This window comes from Malus sylvestris, chromosome 16 (genome assembly GCF_916048215.2).
Source record: "Malus sylvestris chromosome 16, drMalSylv7.2, whole genome shotgun sequence".
NCBI lineage: Eukaryota > Viridiplantae > Streptophyta > Magnoliopsida > Rosales > Rosaceae > Malus > Malus sylvestris.
Window position 1 is genome coordinate 14171403 of NC_062275.1, and position 26246 is coordinate 14197648.

General features: G+C 36.9%; 1 protein-coding gene and 2 pseudogenes across 1 annotated transcript; all 3 read right to left on the reverse strand.

Annotated features, from left to right (window-relative positions):
- Positions 1–9589: 9589 nt before the first annotated feature.
- On the reverse strand, positions 9590–15773 carry LOC126609402 (serine/threonine-protein kinase RUNKEL-like). Its single transcript, XM_050277340.1, has 10 exons — positions 15554–15773; positions 15355–15444; positions 15173–15225; positions 14974–15049; positions 14715–14776; positions 14537–14615; positions 14388–14447; positions 12633–14279; positions 11491–12360; positions 9590–10958 (listed from the first exon to the last, which is right to left on the reverse strand). Exons 1-10 carry the CDS (start codon positions 15599–15601, stop codon positions 9846–9848), a joined length of 4098 nt encoding a protein of 1365 aa, XP_050133297.1. The 5' UTR covers positions 15602–15773; the 3' UTR covers positions 9590–9845.
- Positions 15774–17267: 1494 nt separating this feature from the next.
- LOC126606341 (uncharacterized) lies at positions 17268–18367 on the reverse strand (annotated as a pseudogene).
- Positions 18368–19420: 1053 nt separating this feature from the next.
- Positions 19421–22178, reverse strand: LOC126609135 (uncharacterized protein At2g29880-like; annotated as a pseudogene).
- Positions 22179–26246: the final 4068 nt, after the last annotated feature.

Consider the following 26246-nt stretch of genomic DNA (forward strand, 5'->3'; position numbering starts at 1 on the left):
TGAACTATGATCGAAATGTAGTTTTGGTCATTAAACTTAAAATTCATTAGATTTGGTCCCTGAATTTAACAAAATGTAGAGCATTAGTCCCTCCATACTAACACTGTGAGATTTTCCGTTAGTTTGTTGACGTGGTCTTTGTGGGCTCCATATTTTTGTTAACCAAATGCCACGTGGTTTAAAAATTCAAAATAAAAATAAATACAAACATAGAGAAAGAAAAATAAATAAAAATATAAAAGTTAACACACACACTCTCTCTCTCTCTCCCGTCATCCCTTCTGCCTCGCCTCTTCCAAACCCCAGCCACATCATCGTAGCACTCTCCAAACAACCAAAACAAAAGAAAGTTTCTAATCCAAATTTCGAACACATCTCCCTTTGTAAACGAATTCACAATGACATACATCCACGCCGTCTCGACGGGTAAGATTCAAGAATTTTGTGGGATGCAGGTTTGGGGTTTGGGTGAAGGCTGTGCTCCGTGGGCTACAGGTTGGTGTTGGCTGGGGAGTGGGGATTAACGATTGGGGGTTGGAAGTGGGAGGTTGGCGGGTAGTGTATCAAAGATTGAAGGTGAAGGGGTGGGCTGCAAGTGTTGGTGGATGAGGTAGGCCCAATTTTTGTTGTAATTTTCATCTTTTCTATTATATATATATGGGATAAGATCAAGGGACAAATATTTTTACAAATACTTTTACACTGTTTTTAAGCATTTTGATTACATGACATCCAATGGTTCTTATTTATTCATTAAATGACATGGATGCTTATGTGGGTTTTAACTAGTATTAAAGATAAAATAATATTGAAAAAAATAAAATCTGGAAAATTAAAAATATAATTAAAAAATGAAGATAATTTAACTGAAATTGGTTCTCCTATTCCCATTTCGATGAAGACTTGGATTCAAACTTTGAATCCTAATAAAAAAATCATGAAACTGAAAACATCTTCGAGGGGTCGCCCCATTTCTTCTTCCATTATGTCGAAGGCAACCTGAAGCAATGCATGCCATATGCTATAATGAGTTAAGCAAACCCCACAAAGTAGAAGTGTCTCATCACAAATGCAAGCAACTGGAACCAATAACTTTTTGGTAAATTGAGATTTTACCTGATTGTGGATGGGAGGAACGTCATATTCTTCATATAATCTTCTCTGATAATATCAGGTCTGTTTGCGAGAACCCTTCAATACATGGGTGAAATCAGGCATGTGTTTAATTGCACAAGCATATGAATTTAAAGAAGAAGTTTCATGATATTTTTATTAGCGTTCAAAGTTTGAATCCAAGTCTTGATCGAAATGGGAATGGGAGAACCAATTTCAGTTAAATTATCTTCCTTTTTTAATTATATTTTTAATTTTTCAGATTTTATGTTTTTTTTCAGTTTTATTTTATCTTTAATAGTAATTAAAATCCATATAAGCATCCATGTCATTTAATGAATAAATAAGAAACCTTGGATGTCATGTAATCAAAAGGCTTAAAAACAGTGTAAAAGTACATATAAAAATATTTATCCATTGATCCTATTCTATATATATATATATATATATATATACAGAACGTTCCTAATTCATACTTAGCGATAGATTTATCTTTGTTGACTTGTTTTGAGATTTTCATATCTATACACATTTTCAAACCTTCCTTTTGGATAATATTAATTATATTTCCATAGGTGAGAGTTTGATATGGTATGATACCTTATTCATTAACCAAAACACTTCGGATTTTATGAGCAAATAAATTTGGTAATCCATTAATGAATTTTTCTTTCCAAAAAGGCTGATTACTGTCTTCTCTGAGCATGACTCTAGACATGAATACATCTTTGTACCATCTAAAGTCGCTTAGAGTTGGACATCTCAGATTGCTGAGTTGATCATGGATTCTAGAAGTGACATTACTGAGTGTGCCTATGAAATGTTCTATGATTGTAAAAAGTGATGTGTTAATTGCGTCAGGGACGCCTTGTCCTATTTGTTCATCAAAGATAGGTATTCCTTCTTCATCTCTTTTAACAGCATGTTTTATTTCATTTATGGATTCTTCAGTGAGATGTTTCTCCCACCAGGAATGAAGCATTCCAGTGAATCCAATGACCAATAAATCAATGATGGTGGTTTGGGGAAGATTATGATTGGTAATATAACTATTAGCAACCATGGAAATATGTTGGAGTTTATTAAGAAGCTCCTGTTCTGACAATCTATCTATATTCCATTCATTGAGTTTGTCAGAAGAGACAGAGAATTGGTTCTGAATATTCCTTTCTTCAAATTGAATATCAGGAAGAGTTGGTCTGGGGTACCAGTTTTTTGTAAGAGATGTAGGATTGACTCTTCTGTTGTTAATACGTTTTAATTCAAGATGTTGAAAAGCCTGTTCAACTTTTTGGATAGAATCTGAATCGTTTTCTGACTCAGAGGATGATGTAGAGTTTTCCTGATTGGAATCCTCAGGATGGTTTATGGTTTGGACAATTTTTTCTTTCTTTAATTCTAATAACATTTGTTCAATTTTTTGATTTGTGGAAGCAGAGGTTGTTTTCAAAGCTACTGTATTTGAAGAAGATCCTGGGAAATTAATCAAAGGTTTTTCTTTGACTAATGGTTTTGATTGGGAAATCTTGTCAATTTTGGTTTCGATTTTATCAAGTTGTTTACCAATAGTATGAAGACTTTGATTGGTAAAATTGTTTTGTTCAACAATGGGTTTTGCAATTCCGAAATCATCTTTGGGGATCTTAAAAGGAGTTGTAGGGATCTGGGTATTACTTTTCGTGATTAAAATAGTTTCTTGGGGAGGATGGCTAGAGGAGACAATAGTCTTGTCTTGCTTGAGCCAATTTTCTTTGGTTATTACCTCAAGTTTTTTATCAGACTCGTAATATTTGTCAACATAATCGAAGAAAAATACTTCAAATCTGTGTTTTTCCATGAATTCATTCCATTTCTTTAGAATTACTAATTTTCTTCTTGTGTATATTTACTTCTAAAAATATTCCTTCTTGGAATATTCTCTTCGGCTTCAGTTGAGCCTTTTACTATTCTTTTTAAATGGTTTATTTAAAACTAAAAGTTGGTGGTGATCATAACTCGCCTCGAAGTCAGATTGAGTAGGAGAAGTTTGTTCTCCTTGATCTTGGGTTTGTGGTTGATAAACCGGATGGGTAACTTGAGAAGCTGTTTCTACTGATTTTAATTTTATGTTAATTAAGTCATTGACTAATTCCTGTTGGGTAACAGATGAGCTAGTGTCTACAAATTTTAATTTCCTATTAGCTAATGAATTGATTAACTCTTGATCTTGACCCGTCCTATCGGTTGGTATGGATCCAGAAAAAGAGTTTATGCTAGGAGCAAATGATCTTCGTGAATGAACTGATTCACAAGATCTTCTAGTTGGACGATCAAAATTAATTTTGACAGTCCCGTCAAAGTACTGTTCTATGTTGTCTAAATTGACTAGACTGTTTTGGATAGCTACTGACTTACTTTCATTAATTAAACACCAATCTGAGGGTAATCTAATGTCTGACCATCTAATAGTTCTAGGGACTTTTATGTTTGCATTTTCTTGATTGGTTTGAATTAAAAGTGTATGATCTTTCGGACTTTTGGTTAAAGCCTGAAAGTTCATATTTGTACCAATGACTTTGTAGTAAACTCTATAAATTAATGCCAAGGGTTGTGTTCCTTCAAGGACTTGGTATCCTGAAGTTTTAATGTTTAGGGTGAGTGCTTTTAACATATGTGGATCTGAAAGGCTGATGGTGAGATCTGGAAAGCAATCAAAATGGATAGGTCCATTATATAAGCTTGACTCGATCATTCCAAGTATACTATCACTAAAATTAGTGAATCTAGCATCTCGGAGACATAATAAAATTGAGGTATTAAGACCTTTTCGCGTTAACAGTTTAACAGCTATTTGAACTAATCCAATATGAATATAATTATGACCATCTTTCCGATGGAATTTGATTTGTTCTGGAGAAAACAATTGACAAGTCTCATGTTCTTTACTAAGAGCATAAGCTTTTTCAACTATCTTAACATGATGTTCACTTCTAAATGAGGTCATTGACCATTTATTTTTATAAATGTTTTTACTAGAAACCTTGGGGATATTCCAATCTCCAAAGTCTATGCTATCATCAGTTTGAAAATCAAGTTTTTGTTCTTCATTAACAATATCTGGTATAGTACCCAAACTAGTTCTAGAGCTAGTGCTGGCCATTGAATTAGATCTAAATAATCTACTCATAATAATCACAGTTCTAGCAAACAAAATACAGAAAACTTATACTCATTCACCTTCCTCGTGCGCTAGCTAAACCCCTTTCCTGCTCATGCGATCCGCTCATGCCTCTCCTGGGTCTTATTGTTTGGAACACGCCTTACTGTTTGGTTTGGGAGTTTGGACAAACGACTATAAAGACTGAGAGATAAGATAAACTGTAAAATGGAAGCTTGAAAGTGAGAATTATAATGGAGATTATAAAGATGCTAATGCAATTACCACTCACTTGGCTCTGATACCAAATGGGTGCGGAAGCCAAATATGTAGATGGAGACTAGAAGATCAAGGAATTTGATTAATATCAAATTGTGATTAATAGGAAACTGGAATCCAAATGAATCAATTAAAAGAACATAAACAAATAAAACTAGGTTGAAAGTAGATGTAGTATACATGATAAAATAATGAATTAAAATTAATGATGCAAATATAAATTTGAAAGTAATTTTATTTCAAATTGGAAACCTACAGTTCGTCTACTGACGATTCATTGAGGAAACAATGGAGCTCGCAGGCATCCTTGATTGAAAATTAAAATTACAAGTGTTTAATATTTTGGTGGATGAAAACGGAGCTTAGAGATAGCTTCTATTCTTAGGAAAAGTTCGCAGAATTTCTGAGTTCGATCGAAGTCCCCTCCTCTCTGTATGAGCTTCGTAGATATAGTAGAGGGTTGATAATTGAGATCCGGGATTCCCGTTCCTTATGTCTTCTGCATGTGCTAAATGTTGTAAAGGCTGAGGAATGATGAAGCTTTCACTGTGTAATCACGATGATGTTGTCTGGAGTAATAAATGAATAGTAAAAAGTGATTTTTACTATTTATGAATAGTAACTTGTCGGGTGAATGATTGCTACTACTGCTGAATGCTGCTTTTACTGTGGAATTCACCTGACCTTTACTGTGCGATTTACAAATCATACGGGTCCTGGGCATCTGGATACCTGTCAACTTGATCCGCCCAATTCTTTGGTTGAGACGAAACGTCTGATGAGTCTGAACTGGAGACATCTTCTTCATCACTGGAACTTTGGAGCAGAGCTGCTTTTGCTATGAGCTTATCAGCCATCTTCAGGAGTTGGGAAGATTTTCCTTTTTTCTTCGAGCTGGAAGATTTGGAGGATTTTGCTGTCTTGGGCTGGTTGCCTTTGAGGGAGGATGAGGGACTAATATCCGATAATGACTGAGTGTTTTCTGGGATTTCTGGAAATGCTTAAGTAAATGATGGTGTTGCAGAAGGCAATGCCTGTGTAGCTGGTGCTGGCGGAGTTAAAGCTGGAGCAGGAGAACTTGGGAATTCCGATGAGACTAGGCTGATAATTCTACAACAGTCAAATTTATCCCACCACTTGACCCAACGGGCTCTGTAAATTTCTCCTGTTTCATACTCATAATTCCATTTAAATATCCAAGGGACTTTGTATTTTGTCATAAACAATGAAAGGAGGGTGATTCTAGAGTCAAAATGACTTCTGTCAAAATGCTGCTGGAAACCAGAGGAAAGAAATTGCATGAGATTTTCTGGAAGTAAACTGGCAGTTGGGCCATGAGTAGACCACCAATTTGGAAACCAGGCTAGGAAGTTTAATTTGAAATTTTTTCAAAGGTTACAAACCATGAATGAGAAAAATCGGGTGTTTAGTGAAGGAAAGTATTGGTCCAAGCTTGGATATAATCAAAATAATTATATCTGTTGTTTGGGATGAGTTCATTTTGGATGGCTAATTGTTTGGTATGGTAGAGAGGGATTCCCCATTCTTATTCAGTGATGAATTTTCCAATGTGTATTGAATGGTATAGAAGTTTAGGAGTTTGATGGGTAGTGCTGTAAATGGGTTTAATGGAAACTCTTTCAGTTGCAGAGAGAATGGCTTGATAATATTGAAAGGATTTGAAATTTTCAGTAGGGATGTAATGGAGATTTGGGGGGAAAATGGTTTTGGCTATTTTGTCTGGCGATTGCCGTTTATTGATATGATGAGGGATAGAAAAAAGTTATTCCATAGGATGTTTTTTGACATAAGGGGATGTTTTAGCAAAGCTAGGTATTTTTAGGGTTGAAGGTGATGACATTGAAGAATATGGGTCATAGGGACTGGCTAAAGCCGTTTGGTAGTTTGGTCTGAATTGGCTAACAGTTGATCCTAATGGAGATCCTAAGGGAACAAATCTGTTTGTTATGGCTAAGGCCGATGATGAGGAATCGGGAATAGATTCCTTTTTTGGTGGTGGAGATGGCAGAGTGGCAGGAAGCCTACTCTGGCTGCTATTGTTGTTCTTTCCTGACATTCTTTCCCTGCAGAAATTCTCTCGTTAAGAAATCTGGAATGCAGTTATGGCTGCCTTTAATGTATTCTATATCGAAATAAAAAATGCTTAATATGGCCTGCCATCGTGCAAAAATCTGTTTTGATGCAATGTTTTGAACATCTTTTTGTAAAACATGTTTTGCAGATTTGCAATCGACTCTAACAAGAAATTTTTGATTTAATAAATCATCTTGAAATTTACTAATGCATAATACAATAGATAATATCTCTTTCTTAATAGTACTATAATTAGTTTGTGCAGAATTCCATACTCCTGAATGGAAACGGACAATTTGTTCATGGGCATCGGAAGAAGAGTTTTGCTTGAGGATACCTCCATAACCGATATCAGATGCATCAGTTTCAACTATCTTAAAAGAGTTGGGAGTTGGAATGCCAAGACAGGGTAATGTCTTAACATGAGTTTTAATCTGTTTGACAATGATTTGGAGACCAAGATGGAGGATTATCTTTAAGACGATCAAATAATGGTTTACACTGTTGACGAATATGAGGATAAAATTCTGATACATAATTTAATGATCCAATGAATCTTTGGAGTTGGGTTTTATCAGTAATCTGATCTGGGAATTTTTCTGCAAATTGGATAACTCGATCTATGGGTTGGATGGTAGATTGGTGGATATTGTATCCTAAAAATCTAACAATTGTCTGAAACAGTTTAATCTTAGAGGCAGAAACAACTAATCCATTGGACTTAATTATTCTAGCAAACAAATGCAAATGTTTCCAATGTTCGTCTATAGACTTTGAATAAATAAGTACATCATCAATGTAAACAATGGAAAAATGGCTATACTGATTAAAAATTTCATTCATAATATTTTGAAATTCACTAGGAGCATTTTTCAAACCAAAAGGCATTACATTCCATTCATAATGTCCAAAAGGAGTTACGAAAGTTGTTTTGTATTTATCAGATTCATTGATTTGAATTTGCTAAAAGCCTGATTTCATATCAAATTTTGAAAAAATAACTGCTTGAGAAAGTCTTTTGATTAAATCTCTTTTGTTAGGAATTGGATATCTAATCCATTCCAAAACTTCATTCAAAGGTTTATAGTTAATAACTAATATGGGAGTTCCTCTTTCTAATTCTGCATTTTTCTGAACATAAAATGCAGGACAAGACCATGGTGATTTACTTTTACAGATAATTCCTTTATTAAGAAGTTCTTGGATTTCCGTTTTACAGAATTCCATGACTTCTTGACTCATTTGGATGGGTCTAGCCTTAGTAGGTATTTTAGACTCATTAAACTCCTTTATATAAGGAAGTTTAACTATGTGTTGCTTACGATGCCAAAAAGCGTTGGGGATATCAGAACAGACTTCATTAATAAGTTTCTTTTGAAAATTATTAATAGTTTCTAACAAAGACTTATTTGTTAGCTGTTCTTCAATTCTTTTGTGATTAATTTCTTCTTTTAAGAAATTAATATGCTGTGACTTATTAGTGATAATACTAATAGTTTTTGAAATATTGTTTTTCTCTAAATGTCTTAGTTTTTTTAGGTCTGTTTCCAGGCAGAACTCAAACATGACTTTCTGTCCTAAGACTCTGGTGGTAATTTTATTATGATAAACTTTAAAGGGATATATGAGTGCTAAAAATGGAAGTCCTAATATAATTGAATCAGAAATATTTTTGATCAAAACAAATAAGGTTTTGAAACAAACATTATTTTGGCAAACATGCGCCTTAGGTATTTCATATTTCAAATGCATAGGTGATTGATTAGCATCACTAAGTATTTCTGTCGATTTATGAAAATATTTAGTAGGTATTAACCCTTCTTGAATACAATTTAAATCTGCACCTGAATCAATCAAAGCAATTGTTTCTAAATGAAAATCTTCTATTACTATTGTAATTTTAGAATACCATTTTAGAATTCTTATTTTATGTAAAAGACTTAAAACTAGGTTCTCAGTTAATTGAGATCCTGACTCAGAACTGGAGGAAGAACTAGCAAGTATATATATACAGGTGAAACTAACATATAAACACTTTTAACTAAAGCTTAACGGAATTGGTAATGAAGGACTAACACTCCACATCTTATCAAGTTCAAGGACCAAATATAATGATTTTTTAGTTTAGGGACTAAAGCTACAATTCTAGGATAGTTAAGGACCATTCCTCCCATTTCCTCATATCTAATTATTATGTCTTGATATTTTATTGTAATATTGTCACTATATTTTTGGCATTTGATTTTAGTCGGTTAGCAATTAAGATTTAATTTCCGATCATTTTAAACAATTCCTTTTTTTTTTTGTTGGTAGATGAAATCAAAGTTTGGTTTATTTCTTGAGAAATGTTACCATCAGTTGGACACGCTTATAAACAGTAATTATTTGTTGATGCATGTGAGCCTATTATGCGTGCATCAAATATTTGCGTGAAATATAATAACCAATGTCTCAATAAAATATAATATTTATTATCTAATGGTATTTATCTTCACTTGTTAGTGAAAAAGTTTTAAGTTCGATTCTCGTGAACAACGAATTTGAACCACATTACTATAACTAGCCTAAGGCTCGTTTGGATGTACTTTTAAAATGACTGAAAATGTTTTTAGAGAAAATGTTTTTAGATTCCAAAAGCATTTGAAGTGCTTTCTACAAGAAGCATAATTTATTTTCACCAAAAGCGATTTCAATCATTTTAAAAGCACATCCAAACAAGTTCTTAGTGTAAGATTTAACCCACTCCCCCACCCCCATAGATAATATCGTTTGTTAAAAAAATAAATAAATAAATAAATTCAGAACAAGCCTTGCCACAAAGGCCAGAAATTCACAACCTTTGCGTACCAGATTTCAATGTGGATTCGTTCATCCTTAATCGAACAGCTAAACAATTTCGTACCACAAATAATCAGCATTTTGGGATGATTAGCGTATGAAGTTTTGATCGAATTGCAGTGAAGCAAATGCCAGAAAAAGATATATATCGAAAGAAATTGAATTCCAATGGAGATATAAGTCTGAAAAGATTATACAACAAGCCAACCAGAGCTGGATGGGCCCTAACATAATGCAGAACAAATACTCACCTTCATGAGTTGGCGATTCTTTGTCAAGAACTCAGGAGAAGCCGATTGATTTGCATGCCATCGTTACACTCGAGAGATTATAATTGTGATGATACGAAAGAGACAAAAAAAAACAAGCGTCTTGCCTTCACGGTTTACAGGCAGCGAGGCAGCCGTTGCAACTCCACAGCCACATGGAAAGCAGCAGTGGCTAAAACAGGTACACCTGAACCTTTAAGCTCAGAAACAATGCCTTCAATTCTTGAGATCTCGGGTATAGATATCGACAGTATCATTGCGTGTAACAAATATTGCCTACAAGAATAACCGAGGGCATGCAGCACCCGCTGCACCAATAGGTGAGATGTGCCCCTACGCCAAGACTCGAGGACTGCAGTAATTTTTGGAAGATTAGTTAGCAGACCAGCAGTGGCTTCCCTTGGAGCTGCCTTGAGCAACAAGACAACGCATTCTGAAGCTAGATCTGCCACATTAACTCCGTGGGATCTACTCAACTCTAGTAAGACGCCAACATTGCTGCCGAAGTCCATGATATCTCTAATGCCTTGTTGCTGATCAGCACCGCTTGCCTCGGAAGATGCATCACCTAGAAGAGCAGGTTCTTTTGAATAGATGAAGCCTTTTCTACCACTCACTGACCGTAGAAGGAAAGCCCTGCATAAGCCAAGGGTTGGTTCCAGAAAATCTTCCATATCTTTTGCATACACAAACTCTAGAAGGTTTCCTGTTTTCCGAACTACCTTCAGTTGAGAGAGCAACTTGGTTTCCATTTCAGGTGCCGATGTCAGAGCCAGACATAGCATGACATTATTCACATTTGCACTTGAGAGATCACCGAGCAAAAACTCAAAGCATTGCGAGACTATCTTAAGATCTAGAATGTCTGCAATTTTGATGTAATTAAGTTCAATAAGCATCACAAGAAGCTTTTGTGCGTACAAGGGAATCGGATCTTCATCTTCAATTAAGGACGGGAAAAGAGGAAGAAAATTCTTATTGGATATGGATTCCAGTTCATTGGACCTTTGCTGATCTTCAGACTGTTCATTCAGAAAAATTACCATCACGTCAAACAAAATTTTCAAGCACAGAAACCTGGCATCACCATCCTTGTTACCCTTATAAAGAACAGCCAAACTGGGGAGAACTTCATGAATAAAAACGTCAGGGCTTTCAAGAATTACATGTGACTCCTCTGAGACAGACTCAAGAATTCGAAGAAGGGTAATCTGGAAGTCATCCCTGCCCTGGAAATCAATAGTAAATTATTTATCAGTATCAATGTCACCATATTACGTTTTCTTTCTGTTGATGTACACAAGTGGACCAACTTAGATCTGACCGTTAAACCACACAAACACACAAGAAAACATTAATCTGTTACCACTTCTCATCATAAGTTGGGACTATAACTGCCTTTCACTCCACATAGTATAAATGTACCAGAAGTCCAAGCTAATGCACTTTTATGCCTTAGCCCTCCGCATGTCAACTTAAAAGCCAATGAGTCTATTACTAGTGATTTATTTAGAAAATAAATGGCATTGTATAGTGGAAGTGATCAGGTTGTCACTTGCTCAAGCATTTTAACAACCTATAACAACCTTGGATCACTTGCCAAGAGAAAGTACCTAAGCACCGGGCAAGTTGCATAACATCCCAAGTTCCAATAACTAACAGTTAGCTCATCTAATCACACCATAATTATAAGCATCGTGATAGCAATGAGAAGACTAGCAATGACTATAAATAACACAGAATGGCTAGGCTGCCACCCACCTGAAATGGTGTCTCCACGAGTTTCATTAGATTTGCCAACTGCTGCAGGACCTGTTCACTCACCACCTTGCGCTTAAAAGACAAGCTCCGAAGAAGATGGAGAACTACAGGAAACATATAAATATTGGTCTTTGGAGCAGCTCTACCGTTAAGGGGAGATTGATACCCATGGCGCCTGCCTCCCATCATTTTCTGAATATCTCCAGTAATCGTATCCAGTAAACTGGGTATAGTAGACGCCATAACACACAAAGATGTCTCTAAACACTGCTGCACATAATGGTCCTTCTCTTTCACCAGCCTGTCCACCACAGAAAGCAACTTGGCATGGCAAAAAAAATGCGGCAGCCACCTCCTACTGCTCTTACAAAGAAGAGCAACGAAAACAAGTGCCTTTCCCTTCAAAACCTCACTTCCCTGATCAATAAGAGACACTAAACTTGGGACAAGATTCTTATCCTCCATCAGTGGGAGGAGATACCTGCCAACATTCGTTAACATATGACTTCCAAGCATGGCCATGTTTAAGAGGTTTAAGCTTATTTGCTGTTCACGCAGACTGCCCTTCACAAGTGCTGATGCTATTTCCTTTAAAGAGAGCTTCTCTATTACTGGTTGAATGCTAGGTGGATTAAAATGAACCAGACGGACCAAGCATGATCCTGCTGTGAGCCTCATGCTCTCCTGTTTTCCAGCAGCCCTGTATAAATAGCATAGGTTATTAATCATGTCCTGGCTAGTCAAACGAGCTGCCCAGGGCCCTGCTTGACTGCAAATATTTTCTATCGTCCTCAATGCATATAATTGAGTTAGATCGTCCTCTCCTTTTCGTAAAATTGATGAAACCAAAGAAAGCAATGCATTTGACACCTGCCCCAAGGAGAATAACTTATCAGTGACAAAAAGAAAGGGTAAGTACTCAAGGACATTCAGTAGTAACAGTTCTCTTGGTAGAACATATTTTTAACTTCCAAATGATGAGGAAACAAAAAATGGTAGTTTTAAAAGAGCATATACATATATAATATACCACTAAACCTTTTACTCGGTTAAGAGTAAAAGTACAGACTATTAGAGTATAACAGTCAATCTTTCTATGAGCAGGAGCATATGCAACAAGTTGCAATATTTATGACACTAACCTGCCACCCAGATGTGGACCGGCTTTCCTTTGATGGAGACTCTATTGGATTGTTGTCTGCATGATCAATTTGGGTGGATATATAGAATAGTAACTCACCCAAAGCAGCCATAGAAAACCTCCTCACCTTTTCCTGCTTGTCTCTAAGGCCATCAGCAAGTGAACCCAAAATTCCCGAATCTGCCAATTCATCTTGAATAAAAGTAGAATGTCGAATCAACAAACCAACCAGTGAAGCAAGTTGGACACGTAAAGCCAAAGCCTTGGACAGCCGGAGCATTTTAACCAGCAGAAGCATGATAGGTCCATTGGTCAAGATATTTGCAGCATCAGCATTATTGCTTAACATCTCAAGGTATCTAATTACATTTTGCTTCTCACCAATGCTACTGTTCCCATTAAAAATGGCTATAATCTTACTACTGAGTGCATCCAACTGCTCTTTAGAGATCTTCACAAAGTCAGAGGCTTGCAGTGCCTCAAAGGGAAGAGAAGGAATTACCTCCGAGTTTTTATCAGATTTTCTGGTGGGCATCACGGGTCTGACTGAGAGATCTGTTGGATGCCAAAGAACTTGTGAAAGGTTATTCGGAGATTTTGAAGAATCATAGTCAACTGCCAATCCTGAACCTTCTTTAAATCTCTGATTTTTAATTTGAGGACTGGCACTGGGTGGAATTGTAGCCATTTCAATATTCTGGGGAGATGGTTCCTGATTATGAACTCTGGATTCATCTGAGGCAGGTGTACTAACCACAGGCAGGGCATCTGAATGGTTCAAGTTGTTTTCCATTTCTTCCATTTTACCCTGGTGCTGACTTGAAAATTTGTTATCAGGTGTACAACCTTGGATATCGGACCCATCAGATTCATCCTGTGTGTCTTCTTCCGCGTTCTCATTAAAGTCAAGTTCCATATCCGTGTTCTCAATTTTGACTTCAGAATCATTCTCAGTATCAGTAGACACCGGCCTGCGGTAGTTTTCCTTCTCATTTTCCCTCTGCAGGTTCTGTTTTGCGATTCTTGAGAGCCTCAAAAGATTCACACCCCTAGTGGCACAAGAAGGACCCTTTTGGTTTTCATCAACCCCTCTGCCAGAAACCTTTGCTTGAGTTCTGCGGCCCCCAGGTGTCCCCTTTACTGGAGTCTCATGACCTTTTGCTCCTAAAATAGAATTCTCATCCTGCTTAAAAGTTCCTTTAACATCATTTTGGCGACATTTAGCAGTTCTGATTTGGGAAGATTTATCCCCATTGCGCTCTGACAGACATGGCTTAGCATATTGCTCTAGCATATTATCAAAAGCAGGCTGAGGAGGCAGAGGCACTGCAGTTAACTTAGTCCTCCAGAAAGCATGACCACAAAGTTCAAGCCACTGTATTCTTTCTGCCGGATCCTTTATGAGTAAAGAATTTATGAGATTGACAAAAGGACGGCTAGGAGTGCCAGGTAGAGGCGGTGTTGGATCTGAGATAATGGATTTTACCAGCAGAGTAAACTCCCTACCAACAAAAGGAGGCCTTCCAGCATAGCACTCATACAGTACACAACCAAGGGCCCATAAGTCAGATGCATACGAATGAACACCCCCTTCTTCAAACAGCTCAGGAGCCATATAACAAGGTGTTCCGCGTTTTGCTTGCGGCAACTAAACATGTACAACAAGGGAAAGCTACATTAGTATTCTCATATTTTCTAATTACATTCAGATTACTTTATCCAAACGATTTTCACATGTTGGGATAAGATAACCTACAGAAGAAGAAGGGATTTGTGATATGTCGCTCAATTTTCTCGCCAATCCAAAATCACATAGCTGCATTGTGCAAACATACAAGTTCAGATGAAGAGAAAAAACATAAAACAATCGAGAGAAATATGCAAAATAAATAGCCTTCCTTATACCTTTGTACGGCCATTCTCATCCAATAGGATATTTGATGGTTTCAAGTCACAGTATATGATTCCCTTTGAGTGTAAAAACCTAACACAAAGTGAACATTCCGAAAACATGAATTAAATAAAGTAAAGAAATAGAGACTTGTAAGAAGAACAAAAAATTGAAGCAATTAAAGATTCTTACAGCAAAGCTCTAACAAGGTCACTCCCAAGGTCATGAATTGACTCTTCAGGTAGCTGCTTATCCTACATTTCCATACATTATCAGTATTAGAGTTCTAAAAACACTGAATCATCTTCAGTAAAACATTAGCAGTTTAGCACCATTCTAAGACCAACCAAATTCGCAATAATTCCGTCTTACACAAAAAAAAACAAAAAAAAAAATTCCCCAAGCTGTACACATTACTTTGATGCGAAGTGCAGACTAAGTGATCAATTACCTGGTTTAATAGTGTCATCAAATTGCCCCCAACGCAATACTCCAAAACCAACCACAAGTGAGCAGAAGTTTCATACCTGCATTTAATAGCGGCACACGAAAAAGGAAATTCACAAATATGCAAATCAATTGTTAGCTCAAATTAAATAAAAACACCTATCGAAATTACACAAGCAAATATCCGACGAAAGAATTCTTACCACCAGTAAAACTTGAGGATATTTTGATGATCTAGAGTGTGAAGAATCTTCACCTGCACCAAATGCAAAACTCTATAACCTAAATCGTCTTTGAATTTGAATTAACCAAACCAAAGTTAAACCCATACATTACTAAATCCGAATTTTGCTTCTTAGTTTGCTTACTGCACTTAGTTACTTACTTCTTGCAGAAGCTTGCTCTTCTGCGATTTCTCGACGCTCTTAATCGCGAAGTACTCGATGGTCTTCTTTTTCCTCCCTTTGTACACAGTCTGCAAATCCAACAGCAATGCGATTAATTAGGCAACTAATTGAACTAAAAATCGTCGCATCGGCGAGTTCGGAGATGAAGATGCGAACGAGCTTTTGAATCAAACTTACCGAGCATTTTCCGCGGCCAATGGCTTCGTAGACGTGGTACTGGTTCATCTCTGAGCTTTGCTTCCTAGGGTTTGCAGATTTGAAATTTTAGAGAGAAAGTGAGAGGGATTTGGGTTTTGGATTGGGGACGAAAGGTCAAATGTTTGGTACAAGGGAATGGGCGGGAATGTGGATTTCCATTGAAAATTAAACGAGGATATTGTAGAGACGCGAGGGACCGCGCTTTCCGGGTTTAAGGTTTGAGTTGTATCCAAACAGTATATTTCCCCATTTTTAAATTTGGATGGTCTGCAGTATGACTGCCACGTGTCTGTCCTAACCGTTGGTAGTCATCCAAGGGCTAAATCTTGGCCACCTGTTTAATAGGTTAATTTGAACTTTTTTTTTTGGTTAATCTTAGGGGGTGTATTCAATTAAGATTTTTAGAGAGTTTCAGTGAATTTGGCCTAGAAAGGCTTCAATTTGCCTTGAATCCGCCTAAAACCCTATAAATGGGTATCCTCGATTCGTCACCTCTGGTGCTACGCCGTCCCTACCATTGTTTGGGCCTTGTTTCAGACCACAAGAAGAGTCTAATGGTGGTGGAGATTGATGTAGTTTGCTTCAAATTTAGTGGATTCGAACACCCACTCGCCGCACCCCATCGTGTGGTTTCTCCCGATTTAAAGTCCAAATCCCTATATTTTTGGGATGTAATAGGAAGGGGGAGGTTGTGGAGGGGTTTCCAAGTGATTATTTGGTGTAATTCACTGGAAAAATGGGTGGAAACCCATCGGAAATGGCTAAGAATGCCGATCGGGTCGGGTCACCAAAGGTCGGGTCCTGATCCCCCTTTTCTCCTCTAATTGGTCCGAGACTCTCCCTTATCTCTCCTTTCCTTTCCATCAGTGCCAGACACGTGGCACTCCCCTTTTGTTTCAAGATTTTCTAGATTCTTCCCACTTAATGACAATATAATTATTTTACCCTCAACTTCTATCGTTCATAACTTTCTCATTATAACTCCGTTTCACGAACAGTTTACGCCTACGCGTTCATGAGATCGAGCTTTATTCAAAAATATAAATTGTGACCTCAAAAGGTCTATGAATTGTAAATAATTAATTTCCAAACTTTAAACCTCGTAATTAGTTTAATTTAGAAACTAATCTCAAATAAACTAATATAATTTCTTGAAAAATAACATAAAATCTCAATAGTACAATTACGTAAATTATAATAGTTTCTCAATTCTATCTTCATAACCGTAAATCGATTTATTTTCGATTTTCTCCACATATTCATAATTACGAATATATTTCATATATTTAAGTTTTCAGGGTATTACAGAGTTTGAGAGAAAAAAAATGAATTCCCAAAGATTTTGAGTGAATTAATTATAACTTTCAGATAATTCACATGAATTGTGAGAGAACTCTTTACATAGGGTTAGAGAATTGTAGAGAATTTGATCAACAATTTCCTTCTTTGTACGAGCTAAAATTTCATCCTACTAATACCAAATCGCAATACCAAGTTCACATGCAATGTTTTCAACTAGCTATCAAAGTGAAAGAGGAACTCGATCGATTAATGTCAAAATAAATTAACTATCAAAGTTTTTGAAAAAAGCCCAACAATTTTATATAAACATAACTACTCAAACCAAAAAGATTTATCCAGCGTTCAACCATGTTGATATCCAAATGCAACAAGTCTATATAGACATACAACATTGACCCAATTTGTCCCTACTTCCACATTAGTTGTCACCGTGCCATGTAATTTCATACACACATTAAGCAACTCACGTCATGCGAAGTCCGAGGTTATATCGCTGCTCTCCAGGTGTTTGCATACTCTACTCCGTAAAAACAATTAATTCTCTATTTCTCATCTTTGAATGTTATCACTCACAACATCTGTCCACATATTTGTAGCTATGCCAGCTCTTCATGCATTAGCAATTTGTCGTTGTTGCTCTTGAGTTTGATTACCTAGTTCATCATCATTTTCTTCATCTTCAGATTCATCATCTTCTTGTTCGATTGGAAATTCATCAGAACGACACTCCTTGCGAAGAAAGTTGTGCAACCCTGCACAAGCTAACACTAACTCTGCTTGTGTTTTAATTGGAAATGGAGGTGCAGACTTAAAAATTGTGAATCGAGATTTAAATACACCAAATATCCTCTCCACTACGTTTCTCAATGAAGTATGTCGAAGATTGAACAACTCATTCGCATTTACGGGGTCACGATCATTACCAACAAAATCTTGGAGATGATATCGAACACCTCGAAACGGAGCTAAAAATTGACGATGATTTGCAAATCCACAATCCACTAGAAAATATTTACCTAAAATTAAAACACATAAAGTTATTAGTTATGGTACATTCTAGTGTAAATAAATAAATGAATACAAACCTTCTGGCACTTTAAGTCCGTTCCTCCTTGATACAACATCATGTAATAGTTTGGAGTCATGAGTTGAACCTCCCATCCGCTAAGAATATATATGAATTCCAAATCAAAGTTACAAGCAGCTAATACATTTTGTGATATTTTACCATGACGATCACAATAGCTAGCTACTTTGGGTCCCGATACCATTGCTGGTATATGTGTTCTATCAATAGCTCCAACACAATCCTAAAATAATTATAAGAGTTAATACATAGCTAAGAATATGTTTATGAAACCAGTTTAATCAGGACATGGTTAAGATAAGTACTAATTACTAACCTTAAAATAAGGGTAAAATCTTGTAATTTCTCTTATTTTAGTTGGCACCGTGGATCCAGGTTGGACCATCAAATCTGGTGCAATTGTGTTCAAGGTCTTCAAAACGTTGTTGAAAGTTTTGCTTGTTGTAAAATGTGACCGCCAAAATGTGTCCCGAGTTTGGCAATATTGAATTTTGACCAATAGTGAGTAGAAATGTAGCAACCATTTCTTCAATACAAATAAATCTTGTACCCTTCAAATGCGTCTTTTCCGTAAGGACGTCACATAGCTTTAAGAAAACATCCGGATACATCCTATATAGCACTCGAAATTCTTGAGGATCCTCATTCAATACCTTGTTAATATAATCGTATCCAGTTCTACTAATAGGTCGTCGAGCCAATGGACATTCAATATGATCATCATGTATAATACCCATTAACGCATTTAGCACTTGAACTATTGTTTGTACTGCCATTAATAGTAACTTAATGGTTTCATGATATTCTTCATCTTCTCTTTCCATTTCCTCTTCAGACATGTTTTCAAACATTATATAAAGAATCACCTAAAAAAGCAAAACTATATCCATTAGAACATAATAGAGAGAAAGGTAAAGAAACAAACTACTTCTCATGCAAATAACTCATTCCTCTACAAGATATCAAAAGATAAGTAGTAGAAAAATATCGAAGTACAATACATGATTTTGCTTTCACAACACGAATCAAGCAACCAATTGTTCAACATCGTAGCTTTTAGTATATAGTCTCTCTTCATTTGTTAGCTAAGGAAATACAGAACGAGATAATCAAAGCCAATTCAAACTAGTACCACACCTTGCAATATCAGGTGCAAGTTTTACAGCTATGAAATATACTCTTCATACTATTTCGAAATACAGAAAAATAAGAACTCAGGAAATAACCGAAACTTATACAAACCATGGCATTAATATTCCATGTTAAGAAGACCAATGGAATGGGAAAATACCTTAGGCAAATAAACAAACTACTTCTATCATTTAAACCAAAGTCAACGTATTATCAAACCAATTAGATACTCCAAGATCAAATTTGAAATAACCAAACCAAAGTCGACATGTTATCAAACAAAAGTAAATACTCCAAGATGAAAACAAATCTAAAAATAACCGCATTCACTCCATATTGTATTTTATCCATTCTGAGCGTTCTTCTGGTGTCATTTTCAAGAACTATTTTTTCATTCCCAATTTTTGAACCAATGCAACTGCTTTGTAACGACTAGGAGCATCCAAGTTTGGAGTCTCTTTGATAGCATCCCACACATTGTTGATTTTCTCCTCTTCTTTTTTCTCCATTTCTTTTTTTTTTCTCTATCTTTTTCTCTTTTCGCCATTATGCTATGAATTCCTTGAATTTCAGTGGCAATTGCAGCAATCGAATCCATTCCAATAGAAACTTTTTCCAAAAGAAAGATATGAGAGGTAGTCCCATTTAATTTTGGTTCGGACTCAGGTTGAGATCTTTTCCTTGGAAGTAGCTTTTGTACGGGTGTAGCAGCGGGAGCCTCAAAATTTGCATCTAGGAAAGATGATGCATAGGATGGCGTTTGGAATAATGGATCAAGTTGCTCGACGTTCTCATCAAAGGGAGGAAATTCGTCTACTCTAACTGGCCTACTTTCTTCAACTCTATATGTTGTGGCATCAGTATCATCGCCCAATCCAATCGAGTTATTTCCTTTAGCTGTTCCATCACCAAAAACAATCATCAAATCTTCATAGTCTGCAAATGTCTCTTTGCGAATACCTTGACTCTTTGGGTGAGACTAGCAAAAACAAAAACATAATAAAATTGTTAAATACAAAATGTATAAACATGAAAGATCATCATGTGTAAATAATATATTCTTTAAAGAAAAAAAAAAAAAAAACTCACCCTAAGGAAACCTTCCCATACTTCATCACTAACTGTGAACTTCTTTGTGACAGAGTCCTAACCAAATCCATAAGTGTGTCTAAAAAGCTGGCAAATTGATTGAAATCGACCCTTCAATGTTTTCATATGGTTCTTAACATGATCTTCAGTTTTTTAACACCCAAGTTTTTCATTGAGCGCGGGAACAATTTTGGCTTCTATGGTCTGCTTACTTATTATGCCATTAGCATCACACTATCCATTGTTTATGACCTCAACAAGTAGTTGTAACAACATGTTGTTCTCTTGCACGGACCACTGATTATAGTTTCCTTTTGTCTTTTCTTGTTGTGAATCTCCCAATCTTACTAGATGATGCATTATAATAAAACAATGAGACATGACAATAAAAGCATAACATGATAATAGGGATTACAAGTATAAATGACTATAAAAAGGATTGGGACAACATATTGACATATTATTAACGCAACAAGTATAATGACTATAAAAAAGCATAACATGACAATAATAGATTGATTAATAGGGATTACAAGCATATAGTCTAAACCCTAAACAAATTGATAAACAAATCGTTGATAAAAAAACCCCACAGAACATATAACAATGCCAACCAATGGTTGAAAAAATTCGAAACAACAGGAGGCTCAATATTTGAAACAACCAATCGCTGAAACAATTCGAAACAACCAATCGCTGAAAAAAATTGAAACAACAAGAGGCTTACAGTATTACACAACAATATTCGAAACAACATGAGGCATACAACATTCGGGGGGTGTATTCAATTGGGATTTTGAGGGATTTTAATTCTTTTAATGAATCTAGGGGTATTCAATCAGGATTTTAAGTGATTCTCTGAAATTCAAGGTGTATTCAATTATAATTTTAAGATAGTTTATTAAAATCCTTAGAAATCCGAGCGTATTCAATTATAATTTTAAAGAAGTTTAAAGAAGTTTATAACATTCCAAGTGTATTCAATTAGAAATTGATTTTAAAGAATTTGAGAAAGTTGAGGAATTAGAGGAAATTGGAGAGATTTCGTAGTGTATTTTAAGCATCCACAAATCTCACCTCTCCCATGAGATTTCGAGGGAATTGAATCAAAATTTTATATAGAATCTCTATAAATCAATTAAACTCCATAAAAATCCATAGATTTATAAATCCATTAAAATCTCTCAAATTCTCAATTGAATACACCCCCCTTCGAAACAATGGCAAGAAGTTGCAGAGGAAAAAAGATTGTACCTTTGCAAAGAATTTCAAAACAACGAGACGGAGACTGGAGAAGATGCTCTCTGGAGGAGAGAGCAGCACGCTCAAAATCTCTCAAAGTTTCTAGGGTTGATGTGAGATTTGCCAAGCTCTTTGGTATTTATACATATCACCTTGAAATCCTCTAAAATCCACCAAATCATAAATCCGCTCAAATCCAATGCCTTTTTCAATACACCTAAACTTTGAGAGACTTTCATAAAGTTATAATTGAATAGTCCTAAATTTATAGGGAATTGTAAGAAGTCTCTAAGAATCTCAATTGAATACACCAAGATTTTTATAAAATCTTTTAAATTCCTAATTGAATACCCCTGTAATTATTAATTCCCTAAAACTCTCTCAGAATCCTAATTGAATACACCCCCCTTAGTTTATTATTATGAAGTTTCTTGGTTTTCAACATTTGGTACATATAGTTTTTTTCATCCCAGAGTGGTACCTAAAGTCATAATTTTGGGACATTTCATACATTCATTATGGTTGCTGTTAAATGGTGACATGATGCCTACGTAGATAATGATTAGGTGACATGTGTCAATATAGGCCCATGTGAATACTAAAAACATTAAAAATAGAAAGAAAAAAAAAAGGTTAAATATCTATCCTACCCTTTACCCACCTCACATTCCCCTTCCCTGGTAGCCACCCACCACCATCCCTTTTCCTCTTCCCCAAAACCCCCAAACAATCCTCCATCCCTTCTCTCTCCATGGTCGACACACAAAATACGAACCCGGATTAGGAAACCCAGTCTGCCACAAGCTCTTGTTCAAGCCATTGCTTACACCGTTGTCTCTCCAAAGAAGATGACGGAGTTTCTTGATCTGGATAAGAGCTTGGCTTACGCACAGGCCGACCCTCTGCTAGAGAAGTTTGATTTCATAGTGCAATCGAGGATCGACAGAATCGAAAGGTTGTTTGATCCCTATTCTTCCGCGTGCTCATCTGGGTTCAAGATTGCGATTTTTTATGCAGAGATTTCCTTCTGGTGTTCGTGCATCCCACCTATTTGATCCAATTTATAAGTCAAGATCTTTTCATGAGGTTATAAGTTTCTCTGAAGATTTTCTTGTCTCTTTTCTGCTCATTTGGTGATTTGGTGAAATGGGTTGTGGTGGAATTTTTGTTTAGAAGAATGATTGTTACAGTGAAATGGGTTATGGTGGTTTGACAAAAAGAAAAGGGTTATGGTGGAATTTTGGAATGGAGAGAGAAAGAAAGGAGGGTTGTTTGGGGGTTTTGGGGAAAAGGACGGGGAAAAAGGATGGTGGCGGGTGGGTATCAGTGTGAAATCCCGTTCCTGGATTTCACTATTGTAATCTACATATTTTGTATTTGTGGGATTTTATAGTATTTTCGTGAATTTAAATTAATTTTAAATTTTAATTACTTAATTACAAAGTTTGTATTTTTGAAAATAGTTATTAAATTCATAGACCTTCGAGGGTCACTTTTAATAGGGCTTGACCCCACGAGCGTTTAGGCAAAGGTTGTATGTGAATCAAGATGAGAAAGGAATGTTACGAACATTTTAGAAGTTTCTTTGAAAAAAAAAAGAATAAGATAGAAGCTACATGATGGCAACAAATGAGGAGGAAAAAGGAAAGTTTCAGGAGGTAGAAAATGGGAGGGCTTGGCGAATGGGGAGAGGAGAGAGGAATGGGGGTGACTAATCAGGAAGGAGAATGTGGAGGGAAATGAGGGAGTGGAGAGGCACGGGATCATGGATCCCTTACCCATTTCTGGTAACTCGACCCGGCAGAACAGTGGAACCCGTTGTGTTCCCAGTCAAATTCCTGCGTTTTTCTGACGAGTTTCACCAATCCACCACTGGGAACTCTTTACCGACCTTCACTCTCCATTTTGCACCCAAGATCGATGGGGTTTTGGCCCCGTATGACGAAGAACGGAACCGTGGGTTCCGGGGACACCATGGCGACAATCAGCCACTCCAGCAACACTCACCCTCTATTACCACCACCAATAGACTCCTTCCATCCCTAAGAACAAAACCCAAGCAGTGGTGGAGGCGTCGGAGTGAGTATGGAGGTTGAATCGAAGCACATCCTTTTCTAGGGTTCCGATGGGTTCGAGGGAAATTGGGCCCTTTCCCGGCCAAATTGGACTTGGCCACAGGTATAAAACTTGCTTTACTTATTGAGATATTAATTTATGTAAATTTTGGTAATTTTTGGAAATAGTTGGTTTTTCCAGCGAATCAGACTAGCCGGCCACCACGTGTGGCGGCGCATGGCCAGTGGGCCGACGCTATCTTTTTAAGTTAAATTCAATGTTCTAATTTCAAAATTGATAACCGTTTGATATAGTTTGATAGTTTGAACCTAGTATGGTGAAGTACGTTACTTGATCATTTTATAATTCGATGATCCGACTGTTGGATCATCATTAAAATTTAATATGTTATAGTGTTGATGCACAAAATCAGTGAGGACTTTGGTACAATAGAAAGTGTCAGGTTATGTGACCTTCGCTTGGTTGCTTTGGTCACTAGTGAGGATCAGTAAGTAAATGAATAGAGACAGAGAAGTAAACACAAGATATACGTGGTTCACTCAGATTGGCTACGTCCACGGAGTAGGGGAGTTCTCATTAATTATGAAGGGTTTACACAAATACATAGGTTCAATCTCTCATTCTGTGAGTTCTAGTGAATAGTTTAGTACAAAATAACATTAGAGATTATTGTGGGAGAATGATCCTTATTTATACAAGAGAGTTTTTAGTTTTGTTCTAACATTGACACGTGTCGTGTTGTGATTGGCTTCTGATGTTGACACATGTCGTGCTGTGATTGGACTCTGATGTCGACACGTGTCGCATTGTGATTGGCCTCCTGGTTGAAGGGAAGCTCTTCTGGGTCCTTGACGGTATAACGTTGACTAGTGCTCAATAGTTTCGGGATTGGTCAAGTATGGTACAAACAGTGCTCCCCTAAGTTCCCGAGTGAGGGAAGCTCATCGGTTGGGGACTTGTAAGATCCAAGCCATTGAGTAATCACGAAACTTCTAAGTACCGAAGTGTAGTATCATTTTCACATGCCTTATCTGTCTTATATGTGGATGTGGCATCTTCTCTGGAAGTACTTTTCCTCCATCCAGGGGTGGTATCTTTAACCGATGAAGATGCACAAGGTAATGTATCAATTTCACTTGAAGCTTACTTGTAGTTTCGGGCTTTGTCAAGTGCGATACAAACCCTATAGTAGGAGTCCCCCAAGTCGCCGAGCTAGGAGATTTGCCGAATGAGGTAACAGACAAGGTAAGCAATCAGACTTCCAAGCAAGCAACCTGGATCAGAGGTTCGACTTCAGCTTCCGGTTGATTGTTCTCATTCTCCTTGCGTCGTAAATAGCACCAAGGATTAGGAGAAGCAAATGGAGAAGAGATGATATGAGATACTTTTGCTTTTGAAGAAGTAACTGTCCACAGGCTTATTCTTGAACTGGGCTGGAGGGTTTTCTGGTTCCCTCCTGAGTATAAGGCCGACTCAAGAATTTGAGGGTCAGAACAAGTCCATCAAATCTAGAGTACGTTCGACCTTGATGATATGGGATACTTTTGCTGTTGACAAAGTAGTGGATGTATCGGCACGTGTTTTGTTACGCTTGTCTCCACATGCTTCCTTGTATCCTTCTCACTTGCCCTATCTGTTCTTTAGGCAGATGTGGTATCTTCTCTGGAAGCATAAGATGTTGAAGATGAGTACTCGAGAGCAATGCCAGGTAAGTAATCAGGTAAGGGGTTCCAGGCAGTCAGTTCCTAACTAAAAGCTTGATTCCAAGTGCTGACTGATTGCTCTCTTTCTCCTTGTCTTGCAAGTAAGAACAAGGCCAAAGGAAAAGACAGGGAAAAAGCATGATATAGGATACTCTTACTTTTAACCCTGATGATATGAGATACTCTTGCTCTGGTGTTGCTTATTTGCAGAGGTATTATCGGGAGGAAAATAAGCTGAGTATTTTGAGAGACTCTGCTAAGAGTACCCTTTCGAATGTGAAGAAAAGTTGAGTATTTTTTTTATTTGCAGGTTTGCCTGGCTGTGGAGGATGGAGGTCGACATATATAGGAGTCTCCCTAACAATAAGTAGTAGTGTTATTCCTTTACCCTTCTTGGTCGTAGCAATGTAGTGGGAGCTGCAAGCTTCACGTATTTCAACTTTGTTAAAGCACTTTGAAAAAGTGGTATGTAGTATCTGGAAAGCTGATGTTGCGTGTGAAGATTGCAAACAAGCTTTATCCAAGGAAATCTGGCTCTTAAAGTTCAGAGAGCGATGCCTCTTCAGTTTTCGAACAAGCAATCCTGTCGGGGATCTGGCTCTCAAGATTCGGAGAGCGGTGCCTCTTCGATTTTTGAGAAAGCAATCCTGTTAGGAGTCTGGCTCTTGAGATTCAGAGAACGGTGCCTCTTCGACTTTTGAGAAAGTAATAATGCTGTTGGGAATCTGGCTCTCGAGATTCGGAGGGCGGTGCCTCTTCGATTTTTGAACAAGTAATAATGCTATTCCTTTACCCTTCTTGGTCATAGCAATGTAGTGGGAGCTGCAAGCTTCACATGTTTTAACTTTGTCAGAGCGCTTTGAAAAAGTTATCTGTGGTACCCGATGAGCTGTGAAAAGTGGTGCCTCTTCGAAATTCGGATAGTGGTGCCTCTTCGAAATCTAGGGAGTGGTGTCTCTTCGATTTTTGAACTAACAGCCTTGTTGCCCTTTCTTTTATAAAGACACCAATTATGTGCAAGGAGTACATTCAGAAAGTTATT